Genomic DNA, 25,006 nt, shown 5'->3' with positions numbered 1-25,006 from the left:
AATAGTAGTGGACTTAGTACCGACCCCTGATGCACTCCCACCTTCACCTCAAACTCACCACTGTTCCCATCCTTCATCCTTACAGCTGTGCATGCTCTTTTGTACATTGCCATCACCACTCTGATTAACCATTCCCCCACTCCTAACGTCCTCAATGCCCACGTCACTACTTCACGTGGAACCCTATCGAATGCTTTCTCCAGATCAACAAACCCAAGAAAAAACTTCTTCCTCTTCTCCATATACTTCTCCTGCAACTGCCTCACAATAAAAAGCGCGTCTGTCGTTCCTCTTCCTGGCATAAATCCAAACTGCATTTCGTCCATCTTCACTTTCTTCCTTATCCTCCTCTCCAACACCCTTTCCAATACCTTCATTCCATGCTCCAATAACTTTATCACTCGATCCAAGCCACAGTCCAGAGGGTCACCTTTCCCCTTGTATAGGGGGACGAGGGTACTCAGTTCCCAATCCACTGGAATGCGGCCTTCTTTCACCACCAGATTGCAGATCTGTCATTCTCTTCACACCCCAATTTCCCGCTGCCTTCAACATGTCTCCCACAACTCCCGTCGGCCCTCCCGCTTTTCTACTTTTCATTGCTTTTATCGCTTCCTCAACTTCCTTCTCGGTTATCTTATCTGCCGGTCCTAAAACTGGGCTACTCTCTGTGTTGCCATCCCATTCATTCTCTGCATTCAACAGCATTTCGATATATCTTTTCCATCTTCCTTTAATTCCATCTGGGTCCACAACGATTTGTCCCAATTCATCCTTCAAGCAACTCACCCCCATCACATCACACCTCTCTTTCGCTATCTGCTTTGCAATCCTGAATACCGCTCTCTGACCCTCTTCCAAATCCAAATGTTCTCCGAACATTTTCCTACATGCCTCCTGTGCCTTTGCTACCTCTTTCTTTGCAGCCTTCTTGGCTGCCTTATAACTTTCATGCTCTGCCTTTTCTGCCCCCATACCCTTCGCCTTCTGCCACTCCTTGAACTTCTTCCTCTTCTCGGCAATCTTCTTTCCAACCTAATCATCCCACCACCATGTTTCCGAGTGCCTCGGTGGTCCTTTTGTCCATCCACATACCTCGCCAACGGCTCCCAACAGAATATCTTTCATTGATATCCAACCACTTTCAAGCTCAACCACATCATCCTCTCCCATATTCAGCCTCTCTTTTAATGCCTCCCTCACTGTCACCTCTTTCAACCTCCACACCTTCATTCTTGGTTGGTACTTCACCCGCCGAGCTCTCCTCGCACCTTTCACCCTTATGTCGCGGACAACCAAGTGTTGCTGTGAAACAGCCTCCTCCCCCGGGATCACCTTTGTGTCCCAGAGGTGCCCCCTATCTCGCCTACGCACCAGCAGGTAGTCAACGGTTGTCGACCCACCTGACATGTATGTAACAAGCTTATTATCCTCTTTCTGGAACTGAGTATTACAAATCAACAAATCAGCTCCATCAGCAAACTCCAATATCCTTTCACCTTCATTTCTCACACCATATCTGTAACACCCATGAACTCCCTCAAAACCGACCATACTCTTTCCCACATGTCCATTTAGGTCTCCTCCGACCACAACAACTTCCTCATCTTTCACGTTTTCCATCAGCTTCTCTATAGCACACCAGAACTTGTCCTTCTCTTCATCGCTCCGACCAACCTGCGGAGCATATCCTGAGATGATGTTCACCAAGAGCTTTCCATTCATCATTTTCACCATCAACCTTTCACTCACTCTAGTCACACTCACCACACTGTCCACAAACTCCTTAGGAAACATGACACCAACACCTTTCACGCCTTCTGGGCACCCTTGCCACACATACTTGTATTTCTGTCCCTGCATACCCTTCACCATTCTCACACCACTTCCCTTCCATCTCGTCTCCTGCACACAACATATGTCCACTCTTCTTCTGACCAATATTTCCACCACTTCTCCTGATCTCCCTGTCATTGTCCCTACATTCCATGTCCCAAACCTCAGAAACCGATCTCCACGGCGGGCATCAGACGTTTCGTCATAAATGGAATGATTTCCACCCTTGCTTCGTTTGGGTTCCCCACCTTGAGTTTTGACAAGAGGGAGTGGGGTCCCCCACGGGGTACTTCGGGCTGTACCCTGCCCATATGTAGTTGTAATTGTCATGGTTCTCTTTTTGAGGCAATGTTTTTATGGCCGGATGCCCTTCCTGACACCAACCCTTTTAGTCGCCTCTTACGACACGCAGGGATAGTGTACCTATTCTAAACTGGTGTACACACCGGGTATATGTTGAAAAATGGAGTTGAAATAAATATGTTGAAAAATATATGTTGAAAAGAAAGAAATGTATATGTTGGAGACAAAAAAGGTTTTCGCACTCTATGAATTTTTCTCATAAATAAATGAGTTATTGTGTTGTGTAAAAAGAAAACTAATACTAAAAATATATCGGATGCTAAAAGTAAAAATAGAGTTTATCAAAAGGGGACATGTTTAGTGTGTGGCTCTAAAAAGTGTCATTTCATTTCTAAGCATAAAAGTGGGGAGATGTTCAAAAGTTGTCAGGGAGTAAATTTACAACAACTGGAATACCAGGGGAATTACACCTACCAGGGTATTCTTTCTGTGGTCCAGGAACAAACTTGGATAAAAGATTAAATGAGGCTGACAATCCTAAACATTGGTCGAAACCTCTAAATAGGGTTGAGGAAGTGTGTATGAAGCATGATATTGCTTATGGGAATACCACTACATTGGATGAAAAACAAAGCAGACAGAGAAATGTTGTAGAATTTGTCTTTGATACGAAATCCAACGTTGAGTGAGAAAGTTGATAGGTTTATTGTGAAAAAGTTGATAAGTGCTAAATTGAGACTTTATCTTGGTTATCAAAAAAAACAAACTCTTGAGCTCCAATGATGTCATCAAGACTGAGGAGCTTTTGGCTAATGAATTACATAGACCAGTAATCACAAAGTTTAAAAGAAGGAAGGTTTATTCTGAAGGTGTTGATCAGATCTGGTCGACTGATTTAATTGAATTAAATAATGATAAGGGATACGGGATACAAGAATGCTTTATCTGTTATTGATTTGAGAAGTAGATATGCTTGGGTACTCCTTTGAAAAACAAAAGAGGTAATACTCTGATGTTAGCCTTCAAACTGATGTTTAATAAAAGTAAAAGTAAACCAAAGAAGTTATGGAATGATGAGGGAACAGAGTTCTATAACAAAATATTAATGAAATTTCTGAAAGATAAAGGTATTACATTATACAGCACCTTTAATGAAGAATAGGCAGTTGTTATTGAGCATTTTAATCGCACTTTTAAAGAGACTATATAAAAAAAATTCACACAACTCGGTTCTCAACAATGGGTATCTTTAATTCAGGATATTGTGGATAATTACAATAATACAGTTCATTCGTCAATAAAATCAAAACCATCAAACATTTACAAAATTAGAATATGAAAAGGAGATTAATTTGAGAAAGCCCAAGTTCAAAATTTGTGATATTGTAAGAATATACAGATGGAAAAGTCATTTTGAGAAACGTTATACAAAGAGATGGACTAATGAACTTTTTAAAAACGTTGATGTAATGAATACCGTCTCTTGGATCTATAAATTATATGATTTGAATGGGGAAGAAATCTTGGGTTTATTTTATTCACAGGAATTACAAAAGACACAAATAAGCAGATAATGTCCTTGAAAGCAATGGGTTGGCGCTTCACAATCCTCTAGTATACACCGCTATGGACACTCGAGGGCCAATTTGTATAGAAGGTGTATATGAAGTGTATAGAAGCGGGCATCTGCTGGGGTATTAAAAATAATAAATAAACAATATATATAATGGGGGACGTTGGATCTGTGAACCCCAAACACAGAATCCTCAACGGAATAATCAGTCGAAGCTTAACTTTTGTTTGTTGGTGTGTGTGTGCAATGGGGGATGTTAGATCTGTGAACCCCAAACACAGAATCCTCAACTGAAGTCTGTCAAGGCTTAACTTCTGCACACAATTTAGTTTGTTGGTGTGAGTAATAATAATATACCAACCCCAACCCAACCCAAACCCACACCTTCAAAACCCCAACCTGAATTGCAACCCAACCCTAACCCAACATTATTTTTTTTATTTTTTTTATTAGGTATTTCAAATTTTTTTTTCCTCTTCCCTCCAATTCTGTCTTTCAAGGCTTTCAAGTTTGAAGAAGTAGAAATGGGGAGAAAATTTCCAGCATTGTCTTCCTCGAACTTTCGTGATATGTATTGCTGAAATATGTAAAATATATATATATATATATATATGTATATAGTCATGTGAAAAATGTATTGTTGAAATGAAGATCAAATAGCTGTATGTTGAAATATGTTGAAAAAGTCAAAACTTTACATGGGGTGTACTTACTTTTTCATGTGACTGTATATAACACCCATGTCCCATAAGCTAAATGCAGATGAGACTGGGATCAAACCCAGACCATGTAGCTCAAAGGTGACCGTATTACCGCGTTAGCTATTCTATCGCTCAAAGTTATCCTGGCAGTTTAAAAAAAAAAAAATCTTCTTTTGCAGGTTGTCTTCTTATTCTCGGTGGCCTCACTCTAAACTTGGTGCCCTCTGGATTGCTTCTGCGACCAATCTACCTCCGAGCCGATTTGGAAGATGGGGGAGAGCAATGCACCGATGGCAGTGAGGAGAAGGCTCAAGAGGTGTTGAGCGATAATGATGGCTTCATTGAGAAGAATGATAAAAAAGGAGTTGTGTTGTCTGGAGATGAGGATATAGTATGGGTGGATGCTGAAAAAATGGAATATCTCGAATCCACTCCATCTCTCGGTGATGAATACATCACCTGCTCACCTGATGCTGCACAGGATAAGCATAAGGAATGGAACAGGTGCACAGACCTGGAGCAATCCCTGAAGAAAACGAAGGATTCTAACTTTTGTTCAGATGGTGACACTGATGTGAACTGCGAGAATAATGAATCGCTATATTTTTCAAGACCAGGTTGTGAAGCGCACCAAAAACTCAAATGCGAAGATGACAGGGAATTTTGTGAAGTTATCGGTGACAAATCCTCAAAGCCTTGCACAAAAGGTCCCGTGGCCACAGAGAAACTTCTTGATCTTGCGCTGCTATTTAACCCTGTCTTCCATGTGTACACATGGACTGTTGTGCTCTGCCAGCTCGCCTACTTCATTCCATACTTTCATCTGGCAGCACGGGCACAGACCCTTGGCATCAGCCCCAGGAGGACGTCTATTATTATTGCTTTGGCTGGTATGTGATGAGGAAGATGTGTATAATATGCATTTTTCTATTTGTATTCTGGTGTTCTGCCCCGAGGCAGGCTGTGCCGAAGCAGCTTCTCGGCCAGGGTCAGTCATGTGGTGTTTGCTATCCCTCTCCCAGCAGTAGTTGGTACAGACATCATCCATCATCCATCGGACACCATGAACAAATTCCAATTCCTGGAATTTGTTCATGGTGTCCGATGACTCACGTACTCTACACAAAGGACACAGTGGAATCTTTAATGTCCACTATCTAATGACAGCAGATGGGACGCCAGTGTAACGTCTATCTGAGGGATGGTGCACACATTTATGAATCACCCTGCCTGTGAAACACTGGGATGCCAGTTTATAGATAGGATAAGATTCGAAACCAGGCTAGATGGCTGAGAGGTGAGCGGGCGTACCTCTACACCATTCTGTCAGCCCAAGTATATAAACTTCAGAGAAATTTAGGGGAAACCTTTGCCACCAGAAAATATGGTGGCTGACAGGGTAGAAGACTCGTCAATATAACCCTGAGAAATCTGTCTAGAAATCAACTCTGCTTCAAGTACAGCCTTGTACGTACTCTGTAGATTTGTTGAATCGTGTACTTTTACTGCAGGCATTACAGAAACGGTGGCACAGCTCATGTCTGGTTGGTTGGCAGACCAGAACTATACAAGGCGAACGCACTACCTCAAAGTGTATCTCTTGCTGTGTGGTGTCCTGACACTAATTTCACCACTCGCAACCACTTTCCTTTGGCTTTTGGTTTATGCCATTTGTTTTGCTGTCTTCTGTGGAGGTTACCTGCCTCTGCTGTTGCCAGTTATGGTAAGATGATCCGATTTTCAGCAAGTTTATGACTTTATTTTTCCCTGCTTTGCAAGGCTGTCCTATTGCCAAACGATTGGAACATTGTGTTAAAACTGGTACAATAAGCAGATTTATCGCATGCCAAGCCATTTTTCAGATTCTCCACATTACTTCAATTTGGTGGAAGATTAACTTTTAAGAAAATAATTTTACCAGATTTTGGCACTTTAGTTGCCAGAATTAGCATTAGAGGATTGAATGGGTTTTCGAAACAATGCTGGCTTTAATTACTTCCGCCACCAAAGGTGAATGGAGGTTGTTTTCACCTGTCGTTTGTTTGTTTGTTTGTTTTGTGAACAAAATATCAACGTTGTGGACAGATTCGGATTAAATTTGGCAGAGATGTAGCGTATGTGACAACGACGAAATGATTCGATTTTGGTGTAGATCCGGATTTGGATCCGGCTACTAGAATTTTTAAGTGATTCTTCACCATTGGAAGATAGGGCCGAAAACGATACATAGCAGGATATTTCAAAGTTGTGGCCGGATTTGGACGAAACCTGGACTGGTTGGGTGTCTGACGAGGACAAAGATTCGATTTTGGTGAAGATCTGAATATGGATTCGGATATGTTAATTTTTTACGTGATTCTTCACCATTGGGAGATGGGGCCAACAACTATACATTGCGGGATATCTCAAAGTTATGGATGGATTTGGATAAAACCTGGTGAACAGGTCGTGTGTGACGAGGAAGAATCGATTCGATTTTGGTGTAGATCTGAATATGAATTCAGATATGAGAATTATTTAATTTTTCAAGTGATTCTTCACCATTGAGTGATACGGCCAACCAGGTGTAGGTATGCTCTCTACTGAGTGCTGCTCTAGTTTCTTCTGAGATCATACAAATGTAGCTATGGAAATTTGAGACTGTTTATTAATTAACTGCTTTCTGTGATTTTGTTTTTCTTAAGGTGGACATGCTGGGTGTACATAAAGTGAGAAGTGTTTATGGCCTGTCAATGTTCTTTGTTGGATTTGGGTGTCTGACTGGGCCTCCAGCTGCAGGTAGGCACATTGGACATGTTTTGATCTTGACATGTGCGAATGCAATATTGTTGGGAAGCTTCAGTTTACTTTTGCTTTCCATTTCCTTTCTTTGGTTTTTTTTTCTGTCCTCTATTCCTGTTTGGTTGTTGCATTGGCCATTTGCCGTGACTTTTTTGCATGACTTTGGGGCATTTCTTATTCTTGTCTTCCATCTAAATTTTCTTCTAACTGTTTAAAAAAGGGAAAAACGTATCTGGAGCATTTTTTGTGATTGTTGTTTGCATAAATTGATAATAGGCATAAATTAACTAACTTTTTCCATGTGTGGAATGGATTGGTATCCTCGAGGTTGTTGTCTTGAAGGATGATATCCCTGACCCATTAGCACAAAAAAAAATTGGGGGGAGAAGGGGAGAGGGAGAATGGTAAGCCAGATCGTGTTTTAAAATTGGGCTATTTTCACTTCTGTTATGCAAATGAGCTACTTCTGTTGTATTGATTCACGTGACGTCATAGCTTCACCGCTCATTGATGGATATGTACTTCTTTCATCACAGGTTATTCTAGCGTTCAATATGCCGATTTGCCAAGCTCTTAACTGTTTGAATCGTCGAGGAATTTGCCCACAAAACAAGTCTTTTATTTTTTTGCATCCCTAACCCACAAAAAGATCGCCAATGATCATGTGCTTTGTTGATAAACCTCGGAACAACAAAATTAAACATCAAAACTTATACTCATTCAAAATATCGTGTTGTTTGTGAAGAGCACTTCAAGCTGCCAGCATTTGTATTTAATCAATAGGCTCACTACCTGGGAAACAAGCCTCGGAAATTGCTGAAACGATACCTTACCGACTCTTACCGGGCCATTCAACCCATCATACTTTCAACTTCCTTTCGAGAGAATTACGTGTTGATTTGAAGCCACACCAATGTGTGATCTTGGCTGAGCTAGAAGACTCTTAAGTAGTTGTCTATATAAGAAGACCACCTGACCAATTGGTCATCCTGTTTGCCAAAAATTGCTATTTGTTCACTGCGTCTATCGAGTCCGTGCATCACGATAAACTCGACCAGCATATGGGAATATTTCATCAAGGTATGAAGTTCCCCCAGGTCTATAATTATTCGGTGGTTCATTGGGGCTCTATTTGACATGACCCGAGGGTCGTTTGTATTCTCGTAGGATAGCCGATTTCACATGAGTGAGCCAGAGATCCTTCATCGCAGTCTTCCATATAAATTTTATTGTTCTGCCATATAAAATAAAAGTTTCCATGTAAAATACATTTACTTGGCATCACCTTTTCCAAACTTTGTTTATAAATTGGAAATAAATTTTGTAATATAAAATTATACTTTGATACATCAGCAATGGCTCACTTGTAAATGACATTATCAGATTACTCCCTAGATTCTCAGAGGCTTGTTAAACTAGTCTGTTTTTTTTTTGTTGTTGTTTTTTTACATGTGAAGCATTATGGTGGTAACTCTCAAATCGCCATGCCTAATTAATCCCTTTGATTCATCCACATGAACAGCCATATAGTCTTGCAATTCTATCCTAATGTTTCTTTCAAGATACTGTGAAGGAACCTCATTTGTGCAGCTGATGGTTGCAGGACTCAGCTCTTTAAAGTTAGTTTCTTTTTTTTAAAGAAATAATTCTCCAGCAGAGACCATTCCAGCAACAGTGATGCTTGATGATGATATTTCCTTCAGTTGGGATCGAAGTCAGATTTTATAACTGTTCAACGTCACAACTTGAGAAACTGTGAGCTATTGCTTCAGCCTTTTGAAGAGAAGTTTTCAGTCTCGCAATTTGCTGATTCTTCCAATTCGGATTCAGGAGGAAATGTTTCTTGAAGGTTCCTTTCTGATGTGTGTCGACTTGTCATGATTCTTCATAACACTTGACTTGAAGACAAACATTATGTTGTGTAGATAATGGCTTTTCATCTATTTCAATAACAATACACTCGTATTCCGTAATGGCTTGCATAATCCAATTTTCCGCAGTTGGGATATGGGTAAAGTTTGGAATTGTTGGCTTTGGATGGCCCATCACCAACATTTTCTATCCTTGCTTCTCCTGAACTTTGTGTCCTTGGACTGCGAATTGATAAAAAATTTCCAAGTAATCTGCTAAAATCATGCAAAACTATGCCAACTAACACCAACATAGTCTGTAGAGACCTGTGAAATTTGGCAACTTTTTTTGTTTTTGCAAAATTGAATTAAATGCTTTCAAAAGGTAAATTTTATTATTTTTGGAGGGGGGGGGGGGGGGGGAGAGATACCAGTGTTAAGGCTTTGAATTGGGGAAGTAATCTCGCATACGTAGTAGGCCCAATGAAGTATTTGAGGAATTTGTATTTGGCTGCAGTATCCCAGTTTTTGTGACATTAAACAGCAGAATGCTTCAAGGGTCTGTCCAGGATCATCAGAAGATGGGAAGAAAACCAAAACAAAGCCACAAACAAAAATTTGCCACTTAGGTTCAGAAAAGTTTTCACAAATCTGAGAGATTAATAGAATATTTATGAGCGAGCGCCAGCAGAATTTTAGGTGCCATGAAAGTTAACGGGCATTTCATGAACATCACTGGCAATGTTCAAGAAACTGTTCACTTTAATGTCTCAACGTCTCCTTCTTCCTTGAATGAGCATTTGCAACATCATCCCTGAGAAGACGATTATGCATCGGGTGTTTAGCGACCGAGTTTAACATGAATAATACAATTAGAAAAGCTGAACTCGTAAAGTAATATTTTGGAGGTAATTGTTGTTTATATTTTGGTGTTTGTCACCCTAGCCTTGAAATTGACTAATCCGTGCATTTAACCGAGGTGATGTTGAGGCCTTTACTCTCTCTAGAGTCTGGTAGATTCTCTTTTCAGAATGTCGCTCATTTGTCAATCCTTCGACACGACTACCACAAAATGAATTTGACAGGCAATTTTCCTCCAACCAACTTTTTTGAGCTAGTTAATAAGCCATGTTTTAACACTGGTATATTATATTACAGATCTAGATTTGATTACATAGCTTTCTATGACTTATCCTGCCATCCATACATGTATCGTTGGAAATCTGAGATTTTGTTTCCTGTTTTCAGCAAACTATTGATGGAATTTCATCAAATTGCTGATGGCCTTTGCATTACACTTGATGCTTAAGCTCACCTTGGGCAATAATAAGGATCGCATTTCCAGAGTACTGTAGTTTTTTTTTCTTAATACAAGTCTCCTTTACTTCCTGTTGTATTTGCACATTATTCATTTGTTTTTGTCACGCCTGTTTTGAGCTTCATATTTAGTTTATTGATTGAAAATTAACTTTATAAAGTATACAGTCATCATCATCCATGATCGTTTTAAGGCCATTTTTCCTTGCTAGAGCGGGGGTTAGCCTTGCGGGCCCCATGACAATCATGGTTCCCTGTTTGAGGCAATGTTTTTATGGCCGGATGCCCTTCCTGACGCCAACCCTTAGTCGCCTCTTACGATGCGCAGGGATACGGTGTACCTATTCTAAACCTGGGTACACACCGGGAGGGTGTACAAAGTATACAGTATTGGTATACTTATAAAGGTATATTTATATATATTGGTGTATTTACTTTATAAATATACCAATATATATTTATAAAGTATACAGTATTGACAGGTAATTCGTGTATATCTAAGACCGGTTGATCGGAGATCTGAGGGCATTTTTCTTTTTTTTTCCTCGTCTTGTCCATCCTCCCCCCTGCCTCCATAAAAGTGAAAAAGGATAGGAAAGTTTCGGGGTTAGGGGTGGTGTGGATTGCATACGCAATTTGAAGAATGACTTCAAAAGTCATGAGAAACGTCTACAATATAAATTGATTTTACCAAAAAATTTCCTTTATGAATTACCATTGTGGCATTAAAAAAAAAAAATAGTCAAGGCTCATGGAAGAGCTAGACCACAGAATGGATCAGGGACGCAACAGAATGCATGGAGCAGCAGGTTTGAGGGACAAAATAGACAGATGGATAACAAGGGATGCAGATAACGATGAGGGATAGGGAAGAACGCAAGGGGTGGACAAGATTGATCCAGAAACAAAATAGTGGGAGGGGTGGTTTAATGGGTGTAGAAAAGATTATGGTTTTGTATAGGGATGATTTGAGATGGTGGTGAACAGGTGTCTTGAATACCTCGAGGGAAGAATGAGATTAAGGAGTGTGTGGAAGTTTGGGGTACAAGGAGGAACAAATGAGTGGAGGTGAGCAGTGGTTCTGGATTTGGCAGTTTCACAAGGAGGGGGTTGATGGTAGACCATTGTGCCCTGCAGATACCTTGGGGGGGGGGGGGGAGGGGGAGACAAAGCAGAGGGCAGTTGCAAGACCAGAAAGGAGGCAGAAGACAGAGACCACCGACCTTTCTGCGATGCAGAAGTGATAGGCCCATAGACTCAGCTTCATTGTGAGGGATTCCAATAATCTTGAGGGTCTTGGTTTCCACAGCGTGATGCAGAGGCACCAGCCCAGAGGGGAGAGCAGTACTCCATCAATCTGTGGATGAAAGCCTTATAGGTGGAAAGATTATTCAAAAATGAAAGCCAAAATTATTCCCATCTTCTGAGTTTGGCTGGGGAAAGCTTTTGGCCTAAGTCTTTCACAAGCCGCCTCGCCAGGCCGGACATTCTATTTGAAGGTTATTTGGGCAGGATACCTTTAATGTGCCTACTCCATGAAAGACACCATGGGAGCTTTAACACCCACTAACTAATAATGGCAGACAGGACACCCAGCTTAACATCCATACAAAGGGCAGTGCACTTGTTTGTGAAGGACCAATCCAACAATTTATAGTCCGGTGGGGAAATCGAAGGATATTTAGAATATTCCGACTAATTGTTCTTAAAGGGGAACCCAAACACTCAGACCACCTCGACGATAATCTATCCCTTGATAACCTACAAAATAGATGTCTTTTTTCGATTAAAAGGCAATCTTCTTCTTAACGATTAGCCATGATGTTGCACCAGGGAGTTGACTGCCATATGCGTACTGTCTACGGGTCACATCACGGTACAATTTTACGATTTAACTGAAACGGCGAATCACTTTGGAATTTCTACAAATATGCTGGGTCGATGCATCCTTGGTGGTTGTAGTAATACAAACTGAGATGGTTTCATGCTACATCAATGGCCGAAAGAGCCGAGGGTTGCCAGAAATTGGATGAGGTATGTTCAAAATACCAGAGTATGGATTGGGCCTACAAGATGTTTGCTTTTTTGCTTGGAACATTTTACAGAGAACTCTTATTAAAAAAAAAACGAAATTGCAAGATCTTGGGGTTATCCCCACGATTAAGCAAAAGAAACAGCTGTCGCTTGAAACTGTAACACCATCTCTATCGAGCTACCAGCACATGGACAGAGGTGATTTTGAGCAGTGAATCAAACACCTGTGTTGGCCTGCCAGCGACTGATATGACCTTTCCGCCACCCCTTCCTCACCCCTCCATTGGGGTGGGACATCAATATGGTGGGAACATGGCACAGACATGACAGATGGTGTCACGGGAAAGTATTAAACGGGAGGAAGGGGTAAGAGATGGTGGTGAACAGCTGTTTTAAAGACCTGGAGGGAGGAGTGGGATTGAAGGGAGTGGGGGAGTTTGTTCCAGAGGTGGGAGAAAAGGGGAATGAAAGAGTGAAGGTGAGCAGAGAGCCTAGATTTTGGCAGTTTAACCATGAGGGTTGCTGGCAGATCTTGTGCGACCTCCAGGAATATAACTTTTATATAACAAAATTTTTATAATATAAATTTATTTATAATATAACTTTATTTTTATAATATAGTATAATATAACTGTTTTGTACTGTTGTGCGGTATTTCGTCTGGAGTAATATAACTGGTTTATCAATTAATACAAGATCCCTGATAAACTGTCAATTTAACGGAAAAACCAAACCTAACAATCTGTAGTGAACATGCGACCGGCATTTTCATCTTAACTAACACCTCCATTGTCACAATGTTTGGCTGAATCACTCGCATAAGGGTCAAAATGATGCGGCTCCATAATTCCCCCAAAAGCATTTCCATCACTAATTATTTTTCTTCAATAATTTCTTCAAAATCCTACTGATCCGTTTCAATATACTGGGAACCTAGAGTTGCTCATGACGGTGGAATTGGAATCCGAGCATGAAATATATTATTCCTCTATGTAAACCGCCATTTGGATGAAGATTGCCGTTCTTACTGTGATGTCACTTGCAAAAAAAATTCGAAATTCGACACTTGGGATGTTTTTAGACACTTTGTGATTGACCAAAAAAATTAAATTGCTGCCCTTTCAAATTATACTGTGATTAATGATTTTCAATGGTTTTCAGAAAAGAAAATTGCATTTAGGTTCCCGTTTAAGATCATAAAATTAAGAATTAAACACATTGCCTAGTACTGCACATTTTGTCATAGTACTTGCCAAATACCTGAGCAAGTTTAGTCCACCAGACAAATAAATCAGGTTTTTGACCATGATGACATCTCCATGCAAATAATAAAGCATTATCACAACATTACTCTTTAAAAGTGACATTAGTCCAAGGTAATTTTGTTTACTACTTCTCACTATTCACTGATCAAATTGGCAGTCTCCAATTCTTCAATATTTCTGATTGCTGTTTATTGTTATTAAAGTGCAGAAAAATAGATCAAATAAGTTGTCACTAAAATCTATGATGCTACTTCTTTTTAGAGTTATTGGCCAAGGTATTGCCACATGACTGCCCACGAGGCATGGAAACATTATGCCACGTCTCCTAACAAGGGCATAGAAGGCAAGCCTCTTGATCTGGCAACAAGCTCACCGGACTAAAGAGCAGGTCCTTACCCCGAGTACGCTCACCTCCTCGATATTTGAGATTATTTTGCCTTCAGCGCTTACAACTTCACACATAGACAAAGCAAACTCAAACTAATCGACGATTTCGGCGCCGGGAGCACTGGCGCCGGGAGCACTGGCGCCGGGAGCACTGGCGCCGTTTTTTTTTTTTGGACGTTTATTGTTTAAAGATAAGCCGTTTAAATTACATCTTGGAGAATATACATTCCATATTATATCACATCCTGCATTTAATACAGGTATATCTTTTGAGAGAAGCGAAATGCAGTCAATACACCGTGAATATCCGTGTTCAAGGTGCGATTTGCATTCTACAGCTTGAGCAGCAGTTATCATGATAATAATCTCCATTATCGTTATCGCGATAATAAATCTCCATTATTGTTATCGCGATAATAAATCTAAAGCACGATTATCGTCCCATCGCAATTATCGCCCAGCACTATTGAGAATAGCACAAAATTGTTGAGGGGATAAAGTCGATTTATCATCGATAAGGCAGTGTAGCTGGCAGTAGTGTGGATGGCTGGCTCTGAATGATCGCAGAGGAGACAATCCAAAGCAGTTGTGAAGACCAGCATCAGTGTTAGCTATAGCTCAGTCATGGTGATTGGTTTCTAACAACTACATGGGACAGAAAAGAAGATGTGTATACATAGATTGGGAAACAGGATGTTCACAGCATTATGACCCTCTCCCAAACCCAAATCAAACTCGTATGGAAAACGTCTACATGTACAGTCACGTGAAAAAGTAAGTCCACCCCATGTAAAGTTTGTACTTTTTCAACATATTTCAACATACAGCTATTTGATTTTCATTTCAACAATATTGATAGATAAAGGTGATATAACATAACAAATATCATGAAACATTTACATTTTGTAGTCCATTGTATAATTTAAATAAACATAAATGCAAATTTCGCATGTGGAAAAAGTAAGTACACCCCTACATCTATCACTACTTCAAATACTTAAAATTAGAATCAGGTGCACCAGCTCAGTTGCAAATGATTAGAACATCGTCAGAGAGGATCTTGGAGGAACCTGTCTTATTTAAACCTCAGACATTTAGTTTGGTTTGCTCTTTGTTGTTGAAGTGTGCGGCATCACCATGCCGAGGTCAAAAGAGCTCTCTGAGGTCTTCAGAAAGAAGGTTGTAGATGCCTTCGAGTCTGGGAATGGATTTAAAAAGATCTTCAAACAATTTGAAATCAATCATTCGACTGTCCAGAAGATCATCTACAAGTGGAGAAGATTCCAAACAACTGCCAACTTGTTCAGGCCAGGCCGCCCCAGCAAGTTCAGCCCGAAAGCAGACCGCAAGATGCTGAAAGAAGTCTCTAAGAACCCCAGAATGTCATCACAGGACCTACAGGTAGCTCTTGCCACTGTTGATGTCAAAGTGCACGAGTCTACCATTAGAAAGAGGCTGCACAAATTTGATTTACATGGGAGGTGTGCCAGGAGGAAACCTTTGCTGTCCAGAAAGAACATCAGGACAAGACTAAAGTTTGCCAATGAACACCTTGGCATAGACCAGCACTTCTGGAACAATGTGCTCTGGACAGATGAGTCAAACGTAGAGCTATTTGGCCACAGTACCAGAAGACATGTTTGGCGAAAACAGACAGCATTTGACCACAATAACCTGATACCAACTGTAAAGTATGGTGGTGGAAATATTGTGGTTTGGGGCAGCTTTGCTGCATCACGGCCTGGGCAGCTCACCATCAGAGAATCCACTATGAATTCTTCATTGTACCAGAGGGTGCTTGAGGATATTGAGGCCATCTGTCGGAAAGTTGAAGCTCAACCGAAGGTGGACCTTGCAACATTACAATGACCCTAAACATACCAGTAAATCCACCAAGGAATGGCTGAAAAGAAAGAAATGGAGGGTTCTGGAATGGCCAAGTCAAAGCCCGGATCTAAATCCCATCGAGATATTGTGGGGGATTTGAAACGAGCTGTGCATGCAAGAAAACCCTCAAACATTGCACAGCTGAAAGAATTCTGCATGGAGGAGTGGGCAAAAATTTCTCCCAGTTGATGTCAGAGACTGGTAGACAGTTATAAAAAACGCCTACTTGAGGTTTTCTGCCAAAGGGGGCAATACCACCGATTAGAGCCAAGGGTGTACTTACTTTTTCCACATGCGAAATTTGCATTTATGTTTATTTAAACTATACAATGGACTACAAAATGTAAATGTTTCATGATATTTGTTATATTATATCACCTTTATCTATCAATATTGTTGAAATGAAGATCAAATAGCTGTGTTGAAATATGTTGAAAAAGTCAAAACTTTACATGGGCTGTACTTACTTTTTCACGTGACTGTACATATCGAGAGGTTATGGGCAAAAGACGCTGTCACGCATTTCTTTATTGATGGCAATGGTATCGTGGATAAAATATCTTTGAAATTTCCATTGGCAGCATTCTTATGTCTGTCCAGTCATGTTGCTGCAGTGGTTCACTAAAAAAAACACATTCTGATCCTAACCAGCGCATCTTAGATATGTGAGCTCGTTACCCTGCGCTCATAAAGCGAAAAGCAGGGTTAGGCATTCGTGTACGCACATGTGTCATACGTGTCTGCATTTTTAGCACTAGCATGAATCGGTGCGCTCCGTGCGCCTCACCACACGTTTCAGAGGGATAGCCATCTTTAACCATTTCGGTGTTTTTTTAGTCTTAATGGGGTTTTGGGTCTTTAGGGCCCAAATTGTGGGAGGTTGAACTTTGGGGTGTTTTTGGTTTTGGGTCTTCGGGGTCATTTGGATCCTCTGGGCCTTTAAGGGTATTTTGGTCTTTGGGATGTTTTGGGTATTAAGGTATTTGGGGTCTTTGGTGTCCTCAGGGGCTTTTGGGTCTTTTGGTTCCTATGGGTCTTTGGGGTATTTTGGTTCTTCAGGGTATTTAAGGGTCTTTTGGATATAAAGGGTGGTTTTGGGGTGGTTTGGATCTTTGGGGTCTTTGTGATCTTCATGGTGTTTTTAAGCATCTTCGGGGTCTTTGTGGTCTTCGGGGTCTTCGGGGTCTTCGGGGTCTTTGTGGTCTTCGGGGTCTTTGTGGTCTTCGGGGTCTTTGTGGTCTTCGGGGTCTTCGGGGTCTTTGTGGTCTTCGGGGTCTTTGTGGTCTTCGGGGTCTTCGGGGTCTTCGGGGTCTTTGTGGTCTTCGGGGTCTTTGTGGTCTTCGGGGTCTTTGTGGTCTTCGGGGTCTTTGTGGTCTTCGTGGTGGTTTGGGTCTTCGTGGTGTTTAAGGATATTTTGGATCTTGGGGGACTTAAAGGGTCATCAAAGGTCTGAGGGGTCTCAGCAGTCTAAAAATAATTAAGAGTTCACGGACTGTTTTGGGTGTTAATTTAATTTGAAGAAGAATAAGAAGACATTTTGGTCGCATGTAAACAAACGTGCATAACCATATACGTTTGCTCTATTTATAATATTCATTTTCTTGGCAACCGCTGCTCCGATTGACACGAAATTTTACCAAAGGAATGCCACCACCTGTAGAATATTTTAATGATAATTATGACCTCTTAGGTAACGGTACAGGTGCCATCTTGGAAAAATCGAAAAACGTTGCACCTCCATATCTCTGAAACCGTTCCATGGAAAAAATTTAAACACGGCTCATTGTAAAGAACTCCCCATGGGGAATAATATATGTTAATGGTGATGTCATCGGTACCTTAATTATGATGTCACAATCTGACAAGTACAATTCTTGATTCAATCAGTATGAATTTTTTTCCCTGCAATTCTTGGTCCAATTGACACGGGCTTGTCACCATAGGAGTGCCGCCTCCTGTAGAATATTGAATTATAATTATGACGTCATAGGTCACGTGGTACAGGCACCCTCTTGGAAAAACTTTACACCTCTATCTTCCAAACCGCTCAATGGAAAAAGTTGAAAACAGGCTCATTATCAAGTACTCCCCATTGGGAATAAGATGTGTTTATGGCGATTTATGTCATTAGTGCCTTCATTTGATGTTATAATAAATCGACAAGTGTAATGCTTCATCTGATCAGTATGAATTTTTTTTTTCTCCAACTGTTGGTCTGATGGACATGAAATGTTCACCATAGGAGTTCCTCCTCATGTACAATATTTAATGATAATTATTATGCAATAGGTCACGTGGTACAGGCGCCATTTTGGAAAAACTGAAAAAAGGTACACCTATCTCCAAAACCGCTCAATGGAAAAAATTGAAACGTGGCTCATTGTAAAGAACTGGGCATGGGGAATAGGTGTTGTTAATGGTGCCGTAAATATGACGTCATAATTTGACAGGACAACGCTTCGTCTGATCAGTTTGAAATTTCTTGAGCATGATCTATGCAACAATTATATTAGAGAATATAAATTTATGATGTAATCGCGCACGTGGTCTGGCAGCCATATTGGATCAATGAAAAATGTTCAAAACAGAAGAGTTGGCTCACACCAAGTTGACCGCAAGGTAAGTATTAGATGAATACCATCTAGTTTTGGACGAAGCACTTTGACAGTCGTCCAGATCCAAATTGTGTGTGTGTGTGTGTGTGTGTGTGTGTGTGTGTGTGTGTGTGTGTGTGTGTGTGTGTGTGTGTGTGTGTGTGTGTGTGTGTGTGTGTGTGTGTGTGTGTGTGTGTGTGTGTGTGTGTGTGTGTGTGTGTGTGTGTGTGTGTGTGTGTGTGTGTGTGTGTTGTATTTATTATTTATTTATATATGTATGTATATATTTCATACAGCCACATAGGGATAATCAACTTGGAGGAGGGAGGACATGCTTTCACCTGGCGAAGCTTTGGGGAAGGTAATGATATTGTTGCGGACTGTTACTATGGCCCATCGAAGACCAAGTGAAGCTCAAATGTGGCAAACTTTTGTGATTAGCATTGTCGGGATGTCTGATTGGAGGTTAACTTGGTTGTTATCGGTAAGTTGGTCTGCAAATGATAAAGATGGGCCTCATTCTGAATGACCCAAGGTTACCTCTAACAGAGAAGATGCAGCCCTGATCAGGCTTGTCAGTCGTATTCCTTTTGCCACAAGCAGTGTTGCGGCAAAAATGGAATCTTCCTCTGAGATTATCCATGAGAGCTGCCCAGAACTGGCTTCATGCTGCATTTTACAAAGCAAACGCACCAATAAGATACCCTCTTCTCATCCCAGAACAAAAAGCGGCCTGCTTGGCATGGCACCAGGCATGTCAACACTGGAATCTTGCATTCTTCTGGTGGAAGATCCATTGGTCTGTTAGGCAATTTCTCCTGGAAATCACTGATGGTAGAACTTGGATAGTGCTGCCTGCTACAATAGTAAATTTGACCGTCATTGTATGGGATAACCTGGCAGGCAAAAAGAAGCATCGGGACATTTTGGTTCATGTTATTGTTTCACGTTTTGACAGCCACCCACATCGCACGAGGCCTTTATGCATGGATGACAGCCTGGCTCCACCGTTGTCGTGCAGTTACAGACTTCTTATGAAACTATGGCATCACAACGTTGCTCTGACCAGCAAGGAGTACCGATTTAAATACAATGGAGAAGTTTGGGATATTATTGGGTGTAGATTAAAGAAAATGGACTCTTGGACAGAGTTGGAGGTTGGTTTTCACCAGGAATGGCAACAAGTCCCTTTGGATTCTCTCAGGCGGCATCGAGGGATGACGAAGGGTGTAGCATCTGTTTATTCTAATGGTGCTTACACCTTCATTGACCTTTTGAGACCATCATTAGATGTCATTATTGACTGATCTTGAGTCCATCACAGGATGTGTGGCCAGCAGCTCAATTCTAAAGTAGTTTTGTGTGTAAAACAACAGTGCCATTACAGACATCACCAATTTGTGATTTAAAGATGTCAACAAACCTGAATTTCATTTGAAAATGCATACTTTACCAATGCATGGTCTTATTTTTGATACATGTAACTCTAAGTAATTTCCTTGGTTATTACAATGATTCAGAGAAACGCAGACCATAGGTAACTCCTTTTTTTTCCCCACGTGGACAGCTCTCACCTAAAACCACAAATCATCTTGGATGGAAATTGCACATACCAGGGATTAATATCCCATGGATGGTCAGCTTAAAGCTAAATTTTGTCTACCAGATGCCCAAGTAGATATCATCTGTATTTTGTGTTTTAACATACCAGATATAACATAATCATTACATTTAATCTTCACATTTAATCCTCCAAAGATCCCAATTGAGCCCATATGTCGGCATGGGAAAATGGTCGGAATAAAAAAGGTACAACACACGGGACATGATCCTGAGACACAAAAACATGGAAGCACAATACTTATTAAACAAATACTAACCTCTGGTTCTGGGCCCATATGTAACTACTATTCACATTGAACTGGGACGGTGAGGGAGAAATAGTCAAGGGCGAAGAAGCCGCAGACTGCTTTAGACGGTCCAGAATGGATGAAGACGCCCAGGGCTATCGACTCGGCAGGAGAGCAGGCCCTGAGATGATGTGTCTAGGATCAAGCAGGCAGTTGGTGTTTACAGAACCTTCCAGCAGCCAGACACAGGCCAAGAACCATATATGCTTATATATAGAGCACATATCAACCATATAGAGCACAAAAGAGTGAACGAGGGAGAAAATAATTTTTTTTTGCTCCAGTTCCTTCTCTTCACTCCCTCCATGCTGTCTGATCTTCCCCGACCAATCACAGTGGCACAGAGGGGCGGGGGTTTGTCTGCCAATTACAACTGAGGGTGTTCTCACCCGAGGCACAATAGACCAATTACTGTCTAGATGTCTCACCAATGATGGACACGGAACAGTTCTCCCCTCTCTGTTCCTTGTTGATTGACAACTTGGAGTTATTCTCTCACCAAGTTCAACATGTGGGACATAGGACAAGACAATCTTGCTTGTGCAATCTAAAATGGGCAAGGCATGTCCCACTGGGGAGCTGAATGCTATATACTTTAGCATGTGTTATTGATACAGGGTAGAGTCCTCAAAACTACTTGAATAGATATTGTTATGAATTTGGTAATGCAACATCTAGAGCTAGGTAGATCTGAATAGGTAGGTATTTGGCTGTCGTGACAGGGACTCTACATGTAATAAATTATTGATGTTCAGGCGGTTGTCGGGGTAAGATGTATGAGTGTGGATCTACCTGGAGATTCGAGTGTTAAATAGTGAGGGATTAAAGGTAACGCCCCTGTGAGTATCACCTAGTAATCAAACCTTTGTCCTTTATGGCACTGCAAACCACATAAACATTAGTTAGGTCCTTAGCGCAACATTAAATAATTCCCTTTCCCTGACAAGGACTTCGTATTAAATTGACAGGAAACCAGGTCAAAAACACCGCCACAAGTGGCCGCCACCGTGTACACCTCCAAGGCCTACAAACCTGGCCGGCACGTGTTATGCCGGGACCGCAGGGTGGCGGAGGGGGGAGATGTCAGGAGTCGCGGGAGGCTTTGATTGGCTGAGGAGTGCGCCAATGGGACGTCATCGGCCACCAATATAGGCGACGGTCGGACGCCATTTCAAGAGTTGAGTTCGCGGAGTTGAGTTGAGTTCGTGGCAGACGCAGGCAGGCACCAGAGAGTTGAGTCGCAAGTCACACGGAGTTAGTTCGCCAGTTGGAGTTGGAGAGGACACGCCATTTCGGGCAGTCGCAGTCGAGTTCGAGCTTGGCAGTGAGCAATTGAGAAGCGAGTTGGAAGGACGAGACGTGCAGTCACACCTGCGTTCTCTCCGGTCCTGTCTTCGTGCTTTGTGTGGGGATCGACCTCGTGTGAAGCTGCTGGCTTGCGTTGGGTGCTTTGGAGCGTGGTGCACGGACCTGGTGGGCGGCGAGAGGATCGGAGCCTGGTGGAGCGAGGCCTCGTGGGTGCATCGGGGCCGAGCGGTGCCGGGGTGGACGGCCAACAATACAAGACGACAAAGACAGATAAGCCGAGCTCCTTGTGTACATTTTACAAGACGTGTTATTTTCGTAATTAATCCCCCTCGTTTGTGTTTGCTGTCAGTCGTGTGGGGACGTCCCGATTTAGGTTTATTAGAGTTATTAGATTTACCGGCGGGCTTTTTCACTGGCTTTACTTTTCCTAATAAACCCTTATATTACTTTTTGTACATAATATCTGAACGCAGTTTTCCTGGGTGTTTGATTTTAATAGATAAGGTTGCGGAGCCTTCGCTGCGTCCCGCCATTCCGCGCGTTGGTGTTGAACTTGAGTCCGCCATTGAGTGTTCGCCTCGGGAGTTAAAGTCTCGCAAATCGGTCATCCGTAACTGTGGTGTTAACCACAGTTACGCGACAAGTGGTGTCAGGAGTGTAGGATTTGAACCCGTCGGACAAATTTTTTTGTCCGCGGGGCGACATCGACACGGTCGGGCGTACATTGCGCCCGACGTTCGAACGCAAAATTGTTATAGGCGAGGCGGAGAAATTTAGTAATCAATTGGGCATACGGAGCGCGATATCGCGTCTTCGTCAAATTTAAATTGTGTTACTGGAATTATTAAAATAAATACGCGCGCGGGAAACAATCTTCCGGAAAGCGGATGTCGGAAATTGACGAGATGGAAGTACGCAGCGAGGCCTCCGTCAGCGTCGGGAGTGAGCCGGAAATGGGGGATAAGGAGGATAGCGTTGGAACTTTCCCCGCCGCTGGGACGGCCCCGATAGATCTCCAGACCATAGTAAATTTAATAAATGCTCAGAGGGCCGATAGTGAGCGACTGGGAAAGCAGATGGGAGACATGAGGGCTCAGAGTGAGCGATTGGAGAACCAAATGGAGGTAATGAGGGACGAAGCGAGGGCTCGGAGTGAAAAATTGGGGGTAATGAGGGACGAAGCGAGGGGTACCGGTGAGGGGTTAGACAACGGGATAAAAGAGGTGAAAAATGGGTTAGAGGGGTTAGAAAACAGTATGGAAGGAAAAATTGGGGAAATGGCACAGCAGCTGGGGGAAGCTAAATTGGGAATGGGAGAGAGTACGGCCCATGCAGATGTGCACGGGGCTCAGGAGCCGGGAATGGCAAAATTGGGAATTGCACAGGGAATGGCAATTGAAGTAAATGGGGAGACCGCAGGTCCACAGGTGGATGGGGAATGTCCACAGGTGGATGGGGAATGTCCACAGGTGGATGGGGAATGTGTACAGGTAGAGGGGGAATGCCTGCAGGTAAACGTGGAGTGTCCACAGGTGAGCGGGGAAGGAAATTTGGAATGTGAGAGTTGTAATGGGGAATGTTTCCCACATTCTGGCCTGGTTGTTTATCGGGACCGTGTGGATGTCACAACACCCCAACCGGGGGATGAATTTGGAATTGTGCAGCACCAGGGCGGTGGTGCGGAGCAAGAGGGGGTAGAGTTTTTGGGGGTCCATGCGATAGAGCCGGACCGGGTATTTATTGGGGATATTGATCAAAGCCTGGCGGGGCCAGGAATGATTTCTAATGATGAGGATGAGTTGATCCAGCGGCTGGAGACCTGTGACAGTCCCATGGAGGTAGAGCTTGTTCAGGCCCAAAGGAGCCTGGGTGATGAGGTGAGTTGGTCCGAGGAGGTGGTTGGAATGACCGAGGGGACGCTCACTGTACACTGCTATTTGGAAACAGAGGCTCCAAAATTGGACAACCAGTTGGGGGAGTGTGTTGGCTCCGGGCTGGATTTGGATCTTGGAGGATCGGGAGATAGAGCTTCTGGAGATTTGGTCCCTGTAGGGAATTTGGATCAACTGCAGGGAGGGGCAGAACAACCGGTGGTAGAGGTTGTTCCCTGCAGCTGCGGGTTGGCAATGGGAATGAAAATTTGTAAAATAAAATGTAAAATAAAATTACAATGGGAAATTGATTTGGAGCAGCCATGGTGGGGATTGGTCCCCGGGCTGCGGGATTTGGACATGGAGAGGTCATGGGTGATGGCCTCGGGCAAAAGTTGCCCCTTTCAAAATTTGGGTATGCCAGCCAGCTGGGGGGCTGTGATGGCGAGATTTGGACGTGGGGTCCAGCCTTGGGTGTCGAGGTACGACCTGGGTCCCACGGGGGGTCTGGTGGAGTGTGGCGTCCCTTGTCCGTCGGGGCGCCGTCCGAGCTGGTGGCTCGGGCCGGCAGGGTCACCGGACCCTGGTGGGGGTTAAGACCTCCAGGGAGGTCCGAGGTGGTTTCTCAAGCCTGGGATGGCAAATATTGAGGACCACTGGGGGGAGGTGTTGTGGGTCGCGCTTTGGTGGTGGCACCGCAGATGGCCAGCTTGGGCCTGATGTAGTGATCACCCGGGCATGCGACCTGACACCCTCTCCCTGAGACTTTGGGACAACTGGCATGTGATGACCTGCCATGCCGTGTTGGTCGATGGACGCGGGTCAAACCGAATGGACAGGGATGGAGATAGCCTGCCGGACAACCATTGGGGCATCTGTGGAACGTGATGGTGTGAGTGACCTTCCACAGATGCTCCGTTATGATTTATGGACTCTCGGGTTGGGAAGAGAGCCATGGGGATGTGAATCGGGAGATGTGTAACGCGCCGAGCATATGGGCCATGCTCGGCTGGCATGTGTATGGCAAAGCATCCTTCTTTGGTGAGGTGAGTGAAATGTGACAAATGGTTGGCATGGGTAATCTGTGGGTTAGATGGAAATTTAAGGGTGGATTTTGAAATGCCATGGTGGACACTGTACAGTGACGCCATTATTGATCCAGGTGTGTAGACCAAAGTGTTGGAGGCTGTGATGAAATTAATAGGGTAGCAAGACACAGCTTTCAACTGGTTGCGGGGGCAACTGTGCTGATATTTGGGACGCGGGATGATGGGGATGTAGTTGTGTAGCCTGAGGGTCAACGTGGTGCTGTGCGTGTCCGAGGTGTGTGGACCATGTCTTCTGGGTGGGTCTCCTGGTGGAGCATGGCTGTTGACTGGACCTTGGTGT

At 42.8% G+C, this 25,006-nt stretch overlaps 1 protein-coding gene across 10 annotated transcripts in view; it reads left to right on the top strand.

The window, feature by feature from the left end:
* Positions 1-25,006, top strand: part of SLC16A4 (solute carrier family 16 member 4) — a 143,355-nt gene that overhangs the window by 104,253 nt on the left and 14,096 nt on the right. For 8 of the 10 annotated variants that reach the window (XM_078786507.1, XM_068130400.2, XM_068130398.2 and 5 more), the window contains 3 exons: positions 4,593-5,303; positions 5,925-6,136; positions 7,098-7,191. In XM_078786507.1, coding sequence (XP_078642633.1) covers positions 4,593-5,303; positions 5,925-6,136; positions 7,098-7,191 — 1,017 coding nt within the window. The remainder of the gene's footprint in view (positions 1-4,592; positions 5,304-5,924; positions 6,137-7,097; positions 7,192-25,006) is intronic. The other 2 variants (XM_078786511.1, XM_078786510.1) reach the window with 1 other exon arrangement.

This window comes from Myxine glutinosa, chromosome 11, assembly GCF_964187855.1.
Source record: "Myxine glutinosa chromosome 11, kmMyxGlut1.1, whole genome shotgun sequence".
Lineage (NCBI taxonomy): Eukaryota > Metazoa > Chordata > Myxini > Myxiniformes > Myxinidae > Myxine > Myxine glutinosa.
This window is presented reverse-complemented; position numbering and strand designations above follow the sequence as displayed.